We start from the raw sequence: 13663 nt of genomic DNA on the forward strand, positions 1-13663 counted from the left end.
ACTTGTAGTAGAGTATTTTCAGTGTAGTATTAGTACTTTTTGTTGTAGTGGAGTACTTTCATAGTTTGGTATTTTAGTGGGGTATTTTCACAGTGTGGTATTAGTACTTTTACTTGTAGTAGAGTATATTCACAGTGTGGTATTAGTACTTTTAGTTGTAGTAGAGTACATTCACAGTGTGGTATTTTCACAGTGTGGTATTAGTATTTTTACTTGTAGTAGAGTAGATTCACAGAGTGGTATTAGTACTTTTTGTTGTAGTGGAGTACTTTCACAGTGTGGTATTAGTACTTTTACTTGTAGTAGAGTATATTCACAGTGTAGTAATGTAGTAGAGTATATTCACAATGTGGTATTAGTACTTTTACTTGTAGTAGAGTATATTCACAGTGTAGTATTGTAGTAGAGTATATTCACAATGTGGTATTAGTACTTTTACTTGTAGTAGAGTATATTCACAGTGTAGTATTGTAGTAGAGTATATTCACAATGTGGTATTAGTACTTTTACTTGTAGTAGAGTATATTCACAGTGTGGTATTAGTACTTTTACTTGTAGTAGAGTATATTCACAGTGTAGTATTGTAGTAGAGTATATTCACAATGTGGTATTAGTACTTTTACTTGTAGTAGAGTATATTCACAGTGTGGTATTAGTACTTCTACTTGTAGTAGAGTATATTCAAAGTGTGGTATTAGTACTTTTACTTGTAGTACATCACATTCACAGTGTGGTATTTTCACAGTGTGGTATTGTAGTGTGGTATTTCCACAGTGTGGTATTAGTACTCGTACTGCAGTAGAGGCTCTGAGGGAGTACTCCAGGTACTCGTGCTGCTGACGCATGATAAAGAGTAGTTATGTGTATTTCCAGATGACGTCACTCTCCGCTGGGAGAGGCCCGGCTGTCCCTAAAACCACACGAAGCCGCGCATGCGCAGAGCGGCGCGGAGCGGAGCGTCTTCACCACATTGAGCCGCTGAACTCTCGGAAGTTTAGCAGAGTTGCAGTGATTTAGCTCCAACAGGCTAGCGGGCAGAAAAACACCGTCACCAAACTTGTTTTTTAAGCGAGAAAGACGTGCGTTTGGACGGAAACTCAACCACCGCAGCGGACCGCGGAAGACTACCGATGGATTTAAGCGGTTTTTCACGGTTTGATCTGCTCGAACAGCAGCGGTAGAGAGAGAAGAGAGAGAAGTTGTGATTGTTGTTTTGGCGCTCTGGCAGCGCAGAGAGGAAAGATGGAGGATCTGCTGGAGTAGCAGCAGCAGCAGCGGGCTAACGAGAGCTGGAGGTCGGGTTACTGCTCGGTGAAGTCCGGGGAAAGTGTGGAGGCTGTGATTCAACTCACTGACTGTGTAAGTATGTTAAAGTATTACATCATGGCGTGTTTGAGGTTAGAGGAGAGCTAACTAGAGTTAGCCTCGGAGCTAATTAGCCAGTTAGCTGAAATCTGTGTTAGCTTATCGAGGGGTCAGGTTAGCTTTGTGCTAACTGACGCTAAGCTAGCTGCCATTACGCTTCATCAGTGCTGCGGCTAACTACCATCTCACTGCGGCTAACTACCATCTCACTGCGGCTAACTACCATCTCACTGCGGCTAACTACCATCTCACTGCGGCTAACTACCATCTCACTGCGGCTAACTACCATCTCACTGCGGCTAACTACCATCTCACTGCGGCTAACTACCATCTCACTGCGGCTAACTACCATCTCACTGCGGCTAACTACCATCTCACTGCGGCTAACTACCATCTCACTGCGGCTAACTACCATCTCACTGCGGCTGCTGCTAACGACAACTTTATACTAACTATTAGTTAGTTAGTTAGTAATCCCAGCAGCTGCTAGTGGTGTCTGTTTATTAAAACCCAGATAAACACACACACTGACTTGGTTAACTGGGAACACTGGGAATACAGACCTGGTTAACTGGGAACACTGGGAATACAGACCTGGTTAACTGGGAACACTGGGAAAACACAGACCTGGTTAACTGGGAACACTGGGAAAACACAGACCTGGCTAACTGGGAACACTGGGAAAACACAGACTTGGTTAACTGGGAATGCTGGGAATACAGACCTGGTTAACTGGGAACACTGGGAAAACACAGACCTGGTTAACTGGGAATACTGGGAAAACACAGAGCTGGTTAACTGGAAACACTGGGAAAACACCGACTTGGTTAACTGGAAACGCTGGGAATACACAGACTTGGTAAGCTGGGAACGCTGGGAAAACGCAGAGACTTGGTTAACTGGGAACGCTCGGAACAGACAGACTTGGTTGATTGGGAGCGCTGGGAACACACAGACTTGGTTAACTGGGAACACAGAGACTTGGTTAACTGGGAACGCTGGGAAAACACAGACTTGGTTAACTGGGAATACTGGGAAAGCACAGACTTGGTTAACTGGGAACACTGGGAATACACAGACTTGATTAGCTGGGAACGCTGGGAAAATACAAACTTGGTTAACTGGAAACGCTGGGAACACACAGACTTGGTTAACTAGGAGCGCTGGGAACACACCAACTTGGTTAACTGGGAACGCTGGGAACACACAGTCTTGGTTAACTGGGAACACACAGTCTTGGTTAACTGGGAATGCTCGGAACACACAGACTTGGTTAACAAGGAGCGCTGGGAACATACAGACTTGGTTAACTGGGAACACACCAACTTCGTTAACTGGGAACACACAGACTTGGTTAACTGGGAATGCTCGGCACACACAGACTTGGTTAATTAGGAGCGCTGGGAACACACAGACTTGGTTAACTGGGAACACACCGACTTGGTTAACTGGGAACGCTGGGAAAACACAGACTTGGTTAACTGGGAATGCTCGGAACACACAGACTTGGTTAACTGGGAACACACCGACTTGGTTAACTGGGAACGCTGGGAAAACACAGACTTGGTTAACTGGGAACACACAGACTTGGTTAACTGGGAACACTGGGTAAACACAGACTTGGTTAACTGGGAATGCTGGGAACACACAGACTTGGTTAACTGGGAACGCTGAACACACAGACTTGGTTAACTGGGAACACTGGACACACAGACCTGGTTAACTGGGAACACACAGTGTATGGAGCTTTAACAGAAAGTGACCATTAAACACTGTCCCATTGTGACCCACTCAAACCTAATTAACCCTGATAATCACAGGAGGCCTGTAACTACTAACTTTAACTTTTCTGTTATTAATTTAAATTAGATTCAATTTCATTGTCTTTGACCAGAGTCCAGGTACTCAGACAGTAAAATGCAGTTTGGCTAGTAGGGCTGGGACGATTCACCTGTCTCCCGATTCAATATGTATTGTGATTTTCAAGTATTGCCATTCGATATTATGATTTATTGAGATTTGTTTACTTTTTTTTAACACTAGACCATGGGAAAAAGTTGAATCATACACTTCTAGGAACCTTTACTTTGGAAAATCTCTAAATTAATCCAGTAAAAATGTTTGATTTTCAGCATGTATGTAGTCAGAGATGCCCTGAAGTCAAATATATTGGTCATTGTCAGGAATTTTTCATTAAATATTTTCTAGCAACCCAAAAATCAAAGAATAAAGACATTTCCCTCACAAATTAGTGGTATTTTCTTTTAATTTATAAGGGTCATGTAATGTTTTACACTACTGGTGAATATAATCCATCAATCTTATTTCCATATATGTATTTTGTATATACAGTTCCCTTTATTAACACCTTATTATGAAAACCGGACGTAGTCACACATGTATACTTCCTCTAACTTCTCCAAGGTCGTTGCTTGCTCTCCCGTCAGCTCACCCAAAGTGTTTCCATACTTTACTGGATGTGTGGTGTTTACCACTTTGGATTTAAAATGGGAGGGTGCAGGACGTATCCAAGCACGTATTGTTGTAGTCTGAGTAACGTGACGTCATATCCTTTCTGTATCCGTCATATCCTTTCCGTATCCGTCAACCAAAACAAACCACAGCGAGCCGAAACTAGAAAGTATTAAATGTTGGAGGGTCTGCGTGGATACGACCTGCACCCTCCAATTTTAAATCCAAAGTGGTAAACACTACACATACAATAAAGTATGGAAACACTTTGGGTTTCACACATTGCAGGAAAAGCAGAGCTAGACATCATGGCTAAAGCTGCATGCTAACTCTGTCATGGACAGGAAACGTTATCGTATCACGGTAACGTGCGGTCAAGCCGGCCGTCACTCTCATCTCCGTGGTCAAATGGGCCGACGCTACAACTGTAGAACACCTATATACTGACATTAATGTTAAATGCATTCAAACGGCCCCGATGGAGCTGACCATGGATGTATAAAGAGAACGGAGCTGACGGGAGAGCTAGAGACAGTCTTGGAGAAGTTAGAGGAAGTACACACGTGGGACTACGTCTGCTTTTCAAAATTAGGTGTTAACAAAGGGAACTGTATATATAAAATACATGTATGGAAATAAGATTGATTGAATTATATTCACCAGTAGAGGTGTAACGATTCATCTACTACATCGATGTATCGATTTATATATTTCTACGATCCAACTACATCGATAGGTACTCGGCAAGTTGTCCTTCACGGGAGACGTATGTCGATAAAAAATCGATTTGAAATGCAAAAATCGATTCTAGGGATTTGCACCTTGTATTTAAGGATGACAAACGTTATATGAAAGGGTTTTTTAGCACTTTTATTAGTAAAGAAATGTACACGTTACTCCGGTTCACTCTCCAGACATGCGCCAGCTTGCCAGCTCTGCCCTGTGCAGTTGACGAGGGCGGCTTCAACCACAGGCGCTTTCCCCGTGCGCTGTCGTTTTTTCATTCAGAGAAAATTACTTTCCTTTCCCCGTCATATCAACGTGCATCACGCAGCATCAGCCTCACGTATCCAGCAGGAAAGCAGACGGTCCACGAGGCAAATTATCACAGGAGTAAAGTAAAAAACAAAACAGAAATTCAACTAACGTTAGTCTAACATAGTTTTAAAATGTTTTTCCGTATGTTTTCATGTATGAAAAGACCCCAAATGAACACTGTAGGTGGACTACTTGATTACTATAAGCAAATTATTTAAACAGCGTTTGTATAGGAATGATTATTGTCCCAAGGTTTTTGATCACTATAAGCGGTGGATCTCTGTATTATTGCTCTACTGTTTATACTGACAATGAAGACAGAAGCAGCAGGTTAAATTATTGTTCATTTAACTTGAATAGAAGTTGGTTTATTATATTTTTTACTAAATATTGCACTGCCTTGTATCTTGAGAACTGAATCAGCAAGTCCTGCAGTTGCACTTTTTATTATTTTCAATTAAAAGGTGTATGCATTTGCCATTAATCGTTGTTTACTTGTTTATATACATAATTAATTCATCCCTTATTCCCTTACAAGAAAAACTTGACTCCTGACCTGCACTGTCCAGTCAGACTGATTGAATTTTTGGCAAAAAAAGTTACTGTATCGATTTCAAATCATTGACTCGTATCGTATCGTATCGCTCTAGATGAGCCAAATATAGTTCTTGAATCATATCGGAACCATGGAAATCGTATCGTTGTAAAAACGTATCGTTACGTATCCCATTTAAATTAAAAAGAACATAACACCAATTTCTGAGGGAAATGTCTTAATTCTTTGATTTTTGGGTTGCTGGTAAAAATGTAATAAATAATTCCTGACAATGACTGGTATATTTGACTTCAGGACATCTCTGACTACATACATGCTGAAAATCAAACATTTTTATTGGATTCATTTAGAGATTTTCCAAAATAAAAGTCTCTAGAAGTGTATGATTCAACTTTTTCCCATGGTCCAGTGTTAAAAAAGTTAACAAAAATCACAATATCGAATCGCAATACTTAAAAATCGCAATACATATCAAATCAGTTCCCAAGTATGGTGATAGTATGGAATCAGTAGATGGGTGAATCGTCCCAGCACTACTAGTTAAAAGCTGTTCCAAGCAGACTTGGAAGACTGGAAAAATTATTTAAATAATTAATGGATTTAAGATGGTTGCAGATGAATGTTGTATTGATGGACTAATCTTTTGACCTTTAGTGTGAATACACAGATCATGTCTCTGATGTTGACCTCTGATGTTTTTTGTGCAGAGCTGCTGTTCATGTTTACAGATCAACTAAAGCATGAGAGTCCCTCAGGCTCTGAGGATGGAACCAGGGCTACTGGAGGCAGGATTTAGGTGAGGACACCACAGAAGGGTCTCTTTAACATCACAGTGTTGTAGTGTCTTTATGCCGGTGTGTTTGTTGTGTCCCAGACATCAGATGGTGCTCTGAAGAAGCCATGGGTAGCTGTCTAAGCTGTCCAGAGAAAGAGTCAATTCCAGATAATCATCAAAGTAAATTCAAGGTGAGTTTGTACCTCAGCACCAACCTCAGTCAGTCAGCACACCCCCTGGATTGTTCACTATCTGAGTCTGTTGTTGTTGTTTACCTGTCCAGGTGATCAACGTGGACGACGATGGGAACGAGTTGGGATCAGGTGTGATGGAGCTGACCGATGCTGAACTCGTCCTGCACACCCATCGCCGTGATGACGTCAGGTGGCCTTACCTGTGTTTACGGCGCTATGGCTACGACTCCAACTTGTTTTCGTTTGAGAGTGGCCGCCGCTGCCAGACGGGTCAAGGTACGTGTCACCGGGGCCGCGGCTATCCATTACTTTAGTAATCAAGTATTCTACCTAGTATAAGTAAGAGTAATCGGATAAAAATACTTTGTTTTATTATGGAGCAATAGTAAATATACAAAAGAGAAAATAAGACTGGTCTCTTAGAATGAACAACACACAATAATATAAAATTAAAATTAACATAATATCTAAAATCAAATTACAATAATATTAAATTAAAATGAACACAATAATATCTCAAATTAAATTAATAATATTAAATTAAAATTAACAAAATAATATCTTAAATTAAATTACAATAATATTAAATTAAAATTAACATAAAATTAAATTACAATATTATTAAATTAAAATTAACATAATATATAAAATTAAATTACAATAATATTAAATGAAAATTAACAAAATAATATATAAAATTAAATTACAATAATATTATCAAAACTAAACTCATTTAGTGCATTTAAGTGACATATTACATTCTGGGTTTTAAATAAAACATTTTCTGAATTGCAAACAAATACATTCAAAAACATAATTTTAAATTACTTTAAAAAGGTCCACATGTGATGGACTCTTCCTATAAAGGTACTATAACTTTAACTGATCAATCCGTGATGATGTGTTTAATCAATATCAGTTTTTAATTGAAGCCCTCTGAGATTTACTCGCCATACAGAAAATCGACCTGCATGTGCCGCTTGGCGGGTGATATTTTTGGACCGTGGTGATGTGTATCAGATCAGATCAGATGATCACAGCTGGATCAGCTGTCAGTTGGCTTTAACAGCTGTTTGTGTCTGAACTGATTTAATACTAATAAAGACACACAGTTAGCAGTGTTTTCTCTCTGTAGCCTGTTACCTGTTTAACGAACATCTACACTCTGTATTTATACCGTGGACTGAGCCCTGCTTAGAGGCTCAGGAACCATTTCTACTGGAACAATGCCTTTATATTAGTTATTCATTATTAGCGTCTGTAGTTATTGATATTCTGATTGTGAATTCATTATTTAATAACCCAGAATATGATTATTGTGGCTTTTGAACACTATAAATGGTTTATTGGGCTAAATGATTGAGGGAAAATTTAAATGATGTAACTCATATCAGGAATTATCAGCTTCACATGTGACTGAATGGAAATGAGGATAAATTATGTAAAAGGTTTTTGTTGATGACAGACTCTCTCTGACTTTAACTATATCTTTAATAAAAGTTAATGGGGGAAATAACAGATCATGACAAGGAAAATCTGATAAATGAAGAAATTTGTTTGAGGTCTGTTCGTTGCCAGGTCTTATAAAGCTCTTTCAGTGACAGGCTGCTTCAGCCGCGGTGTGTGAAGGAGAGATACTGCAGCTCCTTCTGCTGCTGGAACACTTTACCATCAACACGGTCCGTTTGTTGTTCACACCTACAGTTAACAAGATGGTGAATCAGAGGACAACTAAACTATAAAACTGTTATCTGTCTTCACTCCGGTATGAAACCCAGTGATGTTGACATGTATCAGATCAGTCCGATTGACAGCAGTGTCCAATCAATAACTGATATCCAATAAGGGGGCGTGTCGGTCGGTAAAAAAACATCGGTGAAGGATACATTGGAGGATACACTGGTGTATCCTCGCTTATGGCTCCTCTGGCATGCCTCATTGCTCCTCTCTCCTCGCTCCTCGAGATGCATTTTAGGAATTGGGATGTCCTCCAAAATGTAGCGCTGAGATCGAGTTCCGGGTCACAAGCCGGAGGATCGAGGAGACGAGGAGGCAAAAAAATTGGGAAATGAGATGCAGCGCTGCTGTCTGATGGTGTTAGTTTGTCAACAGTGTTTTGTCTCATCTTTCAGGTATTTTTGCCTTCAAATGTTCTCGAGCTGAAGAGATCTTCAACATGCTGCAGGAGGTGATGCACAGTCACAGCATCAGTGTGGTGGAGGAGGCAGTCCTGGAGCCCATCCAGCAGACACCGCTCACACCTGCAGGTAAATACACTCACGGTTGAGTTGTAGAGACATAAATGAGGTTCCACTGGTTCTATCCACTGGTCTCTACATGATGTAGGAAGCTATGTTGGCATACATCAAAACTGATCAGTGTGTTTACACCGATCAATAAACTATGTTAAAGGGGTAGTTCAGATGTTTCTCAGTGTGGTTGTATGATAATCAGTGTATTACTACTACAGTAGATGGAGGTTAAAGGGGTAGTCAGTGTATTACTATAGTAGATGGAGGTTAAAGGGGTAGTCAGTGTATTACTACAGTAGATGGAGGTTAAAGGGGTAGTCAGTGTATTACTACAGTAGATGGAGGTTAAAGGGGTAGTCAGTGTATTACTACAGTAGATGGAGGTTAAAGGGGTAGTCAGTGTATTACTACAGTAGATGGAGGTTAAAGGGGTAGTCAGTGTATTACTACAATAGATGGAGGTTAAAGGGGTAGTCAGTGTATTACTACTACAGTAGATGGAGGTTAAAGGGGTAGTCAGTGTACTACTACAGTAGATGGAGGTTAAAGGAGTAGTCAGTGTATTACTACAGTAGATGGAGGTTAAAGGGGTAGTCAGTGTATTACTACAGTAGATGGAGGTTAAAGGGGTAGTCAGTGTATTCCTACAGTAGATGGAGTTTGGAGCAGATCAATATCCTGCTGTGGACGGGGGCAGCAGCTAAACACATTTTACACACCTAAAAACATTTATATCAGTTAAAGTGTATGCTATATTTAGAATATTTTCACCTCTTTGCCTCGCTGTCAGACAGCCCTTTCTGACGGGGAACTGAAGCTGTTATAATGCTCTCTACACAGACACCAGACTACATTCACAAAAACAGTCATTTTACCTCTCAGAACAGGAGCTCTCAGCTAACTTTTTTCACCGTCCCGGGATTCAACTTAAGCCGTCCTGGAATGAATGCGGACCGTCCCGAATTTAAAGTCTTTGTTTTTCTACATTATCATTAGTTACTCATTCAAAGTGATCAATAACATAAATCAAACATCAAAAGTTTATTTTTGTTCATAAATTACAAAAAAAAAAGTTTTTTATTTTGGTGTTAAAAATGCAGCTAAATTAAATTAATTGTTTTTTTATGTGTAAAAAGTAACATTTGGTCAAAAAAACAGATTTTGCATTTGGGCCCCCAAAAAGCTAGAACTGACCCTGCTAGCTTGAACCGGCTCTGCTTGCTAGAACAGGCTCTGCTAGCCGGAACCGGCTCTGCTTGCTAGAACAGGCTCTGCTAGCCGGAACCGGCACTGCTTGCTGGAACCACCGGCACTGCTAGCTGGGACGACGGGACGTCCTTAAGCTCGAGTCCTGCTCAGAACAGCGGAGTTGCTGGTCTAACGCTGCATCGATAGGTTAGTAAATTTGTGTTATTGTGTGACTTTCTGATCTGAACTGACCAAAGTCACACAATAACAGAAACAAACAAAAAGAGACTGTTTTTGTGAATGTAGTCTGGTGTCTTTGAAGAGAGCGATATAACAGTTTCAATTCCCCGTCAGAAAGGACTGTCTGACAGCGAGGACATTGATCTGCTACCTGCTGGTTCTCCTGTCTGATTCTACCGTAGTAATACACTGACTATCATACAACCACACTGAGAAACACCTGAACTACCTTTAACATTAGAGTAGAGTGTGAGAAGCTGAATACCTTTCATCATCAAAACAATAGAAAGTGCTTTACATGAGACATAAAGACCAATATGAAGGGTTTAAACGGTAGAATAAGACAGAAAACACCTCTCTGTCTCTGTCTCTCTGTCAGCAGCTCTGGGTTACTCGGTGCCCACGGTGCCTAACGGTGTGACAAGAACCCAGTCGGTGGGCGAGGCCCCGTCTCACCCCTCCACCCGTCACCCGTCTGTCGCCAGCACCCGTCTGCCCTCGACGGGAGAAGAGTCCACTCATCCTCTGCTGGTGGCTGATGAAGCGGTGAGAGACTCTTCCTCCCCCTCTTCCTCATATTAATACAGATTATTATTATTAGTGTTCGTTATGATCAATCTCATTTAACAGGTCAGCTGATTCAGATTCAAGATATGATGATCTCATGTCTAATAATAATCTAATGATGTAATAAATATCTAATAAGCAGGATAATGTTCAGCTAGCGGGTCATTGTTGTGAAATAAGCGATGCCGCAGCCCCGACGTGGAGTCTAGGAACAATGACCTGCTAGCTGTACATTATCCCGCTTATTACACGGCTACTTACTGAAGAAATCAATAATTTTACACAAAAACAGTCCTCCAACATCAGAACTGCGCCCATAGCAACGGTCTGCTTTACATAGCAACGGTCTGCTATACGTAGCAACGGTCTGCTATACCTAGCAACGGTCTGCTATACCTAGCAACGGTCTGCTATAAAGAAATAATAATAATAATTTAATCGTCTGATACAATATATCTAATAATGCTCTAATATCTAATAATGATTGAATCTGATCTAATAATAAATAATAATTGAATAATAATCTAATGTACTGATAGAACAAAATATCAGATAATGGTCTAATAATTTAATAATAATCTAATCATCTGACACAATATATCTAATAATGCTCTAATATCTAATAATGATTGAATCTGATCTAATAATAAATAATAATTGAATAATAATCTAATGTACTGATAGAACAAAATATCAGATAATGGTCTAATAATTTAATAATAATCTAATCATCTGACACAACATATCTAATAATGCTCTAATATCTAATACTGATTGAATGTAATTTAATAATTTAATGATCTGATACAATATAATATCTAATAATGGTCTAATAGTAATTTAATAATAATTTAATAATCTAATGATCTGATACAATATAATGGTCTAATAGTAATTGAATGAGAAATTATTTAATAATAATGTGATGATCTGTTACAATATATCTAATAATGGTCTAATAGTAATTTAATAATAATCTAATATGATATAATATGTAATAATGATGTAATGGTGATGTAATGGTGATGTAATGGCGGTCCCACTGTGTGCAGGTTCACACCTACGTGAACACCACGGGGCTCCTGGAGGACCAGCCCAGCCCTCTGACCGTCACCACCCCTCTGGAGAGTCCCACCTCCCCCCAGTCTCTGTGTCCTCCAACCCCCCCGCCTCCTCCGAGGGTCCGCGCCGAGCCGCCGGCAGCGCCCCCCCAGCCGGAGCCCCAGGTGCTGCTGGAGCCTCAGGGGGCGCGCTTCGTGCTAGGCCCCACGCCGGTTCAGAAGCAGCTGATGGAGAAGGAGAAGAAGCAGCACGAGGTCAAGGAGGTCGAGGAGCCCCGAGAGACTAATGGCCGGACCGAGGCCCCGCCGCCGCCCCCCCTGCTCTCTAACGGCTCCTCCTCCAATAACTCCGCAGCTCCTCGCCGCCAGCGCCCACCCCCCCTCACACCTGACCTGCAGAATGTCAACAACTCGGCCCAGCGGCGCACTGCCCTGCTGGACTACGAGAACCTGCCGGCATTGCCGCCGGTGTGGGAGGCGAGGAAGCCCAGCTCGGAGGAGGAGGAGAACGGCTGCGGCGGCCTGAAGACGCCGTCGCTCAACGGCTACAACCACCACGGCCTGCTGCACCACTCCTACTCGCACCCTCTGTCCCCCGCCCTCGAGTCCTCGCACAATTACGTCAACACCGAGAACGTGACGGCACCGCTCAGCGCCCACCGGCCCGACACGGCCCGCCGCTGCACGCCGGGACCCACCATTTTCAACTTTGACTTCCGCCGGCCGCAGCTGCCGGGCCACCCTGAGCCGCCCAAAACCCTCAACTACATCGAGGTGGAGATGGACAACAGCGCGACGAACAAGGGGGCTTCGGACGGCAGCAACCCCCACACGCCCCGCACCCCCACCTCGCCGCTGCCCCCCACCACCCCCACCCGCCGCACCGAGCTCTACGCCCTCATCGACATCGAGCGCACCGCCGCCATGTCCAACCTGCAGAAGGCCCGGCCGCGAGACGACGGTACGTCACGCAAGACGCGGCACAACAGCACGGAGCTGCCCACCAAAAGCACTGTGTGACACGCACCCCCACTTCCTGTTAACCCTTTGAGTTGTTTGATACGACGAACGGAGCTTCTTTATATTCACACGTGGAAACGCAGTGACGGACTACACCTGACCAATGAGAGAGTGACTTTCTGTGACATGTTGATGTCACAGCTGCGTCGGGTCGGCCTGCGTTCTTCCTCCTTATATGGTACAAATCAGTATTACTGAACAAAGCATTCCATTTAGCCTTTTCTAAGAGTCACTACATGCTGCTGTCAGTCAGTATCTCTCTGAGTATGTACAGTAGATCCTGGCACAATAAATGTCTGTTCTGTTTCTATTCAGCTCCTCATTCACTTCAATGTGCCCACAGCGTCCACCATACACATAGACGCCGCATTGGACGCTTGAGCCCGTTGCAGCGATATGTCAACGTGGGCGCCATATTGGACCTGGCGAGACTTACCTGTAACCCTATACAAGTGAAGGGTGGATAAAAAGCACTATAACATCTACGTTTCTCAACTGATTATAGTGCTTTTTATCCAGAAAAACAGCAGCTTCCCCGTTCACTTGTATAGAGTCTTTAACTTATGATTTTATTCTCATAATAAAACGACTTTATTTTATTCATTTATTCGTCAATGTGGCCCTAATACTCCATCGTAAAATATGAAGACGTTAAACACATAATCAGGCTAATGGTAACACAGATGAAGCTGCCAGATGCAGGAAGGACAGCTGTTACACATCAGTGATCCATCAGGAGTTCCATATATGTACAGTTTTAAGGGATAATGTACAGCGAGCCGGTCATTGTTGTGAAAGAACCCCCGAATCATCCTTCGCTTCGCGTCGGGGTGCAGCATCGCCCTCACCCCGCTCATTACACGGCTACTTACTGAAGAAACCAATAATTTCACACAAAAACGGTCCTCCAGAGTTCGACATCAGAGCTGCGCCCA

The 13663-nt window shown here is 42.1% G+C and overlaps 1 protein-coding gene across 2 annotated transcripts; it reads left to right on the forward strand.

The window, feature by feature from the left end:
• Positions 1 to 883: 883 nt before the first annotated feature.
• LOC119487280 (fibroblast growth factor receptor substrate 2-like) lies at positions 884 to 13038 on the forward strand. Of its 2 annotated transcripts, none has more exons than XM_037768006.1 (7): positions 884 to 1359; positions 6139 to 6227; positions 6306 to 6397; positions 6490 to 6676; positions 8533 to 8667; positions 10463 to 10626; positions 11700 to 13038. In XM_037768006.1, the coding sequence occupies exons 3-7, from the start codon at positions 6332 to 6334 to the stop codon at positions 12726 to 12728; spliced, it is 1581 nt and encodes a 526-aa protein (XP_037623934.1). In that variant the 5' UTR covers positions 884 to 1359; positions 6139 to 6227; positions 6306 to 6331; the 3' UTR covers positions 12729 to 13038. The 2 variants fall into 2 exon arrangements, with proteins under 2 accessions (XP_037623934.1, XP_037623933.1); XM_037768005.1 differs by having other exon boundaries at positions 889 to 1359; positions 10460 to 10626.
• Positions 13039 to 13663: the final 625 nt, after the last annotated feature.

This window comes from Sebastes umbrosus, chromosome 4 (genome assembly GCF_015220745.1).
Source record: "Sebastes umbrosus isolate fSebUmb1 chromosome 4, fSebUmb1.pri, whole genome shotgun sequence".
NCBI classification, from domain to species: domain Eukaryota; kingdom Metazoa; phylum Chordata; class Actinopteri; order Perciformes; family Sebastidae; genus Sebastes; species Sebastes umbrosus.

What these genes read in the sequence shown, in the direction of transcription:
- LOC119487280 (XM_037768005.1), top strand. Translation starts at nt 6,332, where the DNA reads ATGGGTAGCTGTCTAAGCTGTCCAGAGAAAGAGTCAATTCCAGATAAT. An exon ending in GACACCGCTCACACCTGCAG is followed by an intron (nt 8,668 to 10,459) that starts GTAAATACACTC and finishes TCTCTCTGTCAG; the next exon opens with CAGCTCTGGGTTACTCGGTG. An exon ending in TGCTGGTGGCTGATGAAGCG is followed by an intron (nt 10,627 to 11,699) that starts GTGAGAGACTCT and finishes CACTGTGTGCAG; the next exon opens with GTTCACACCTACGTGAACAC.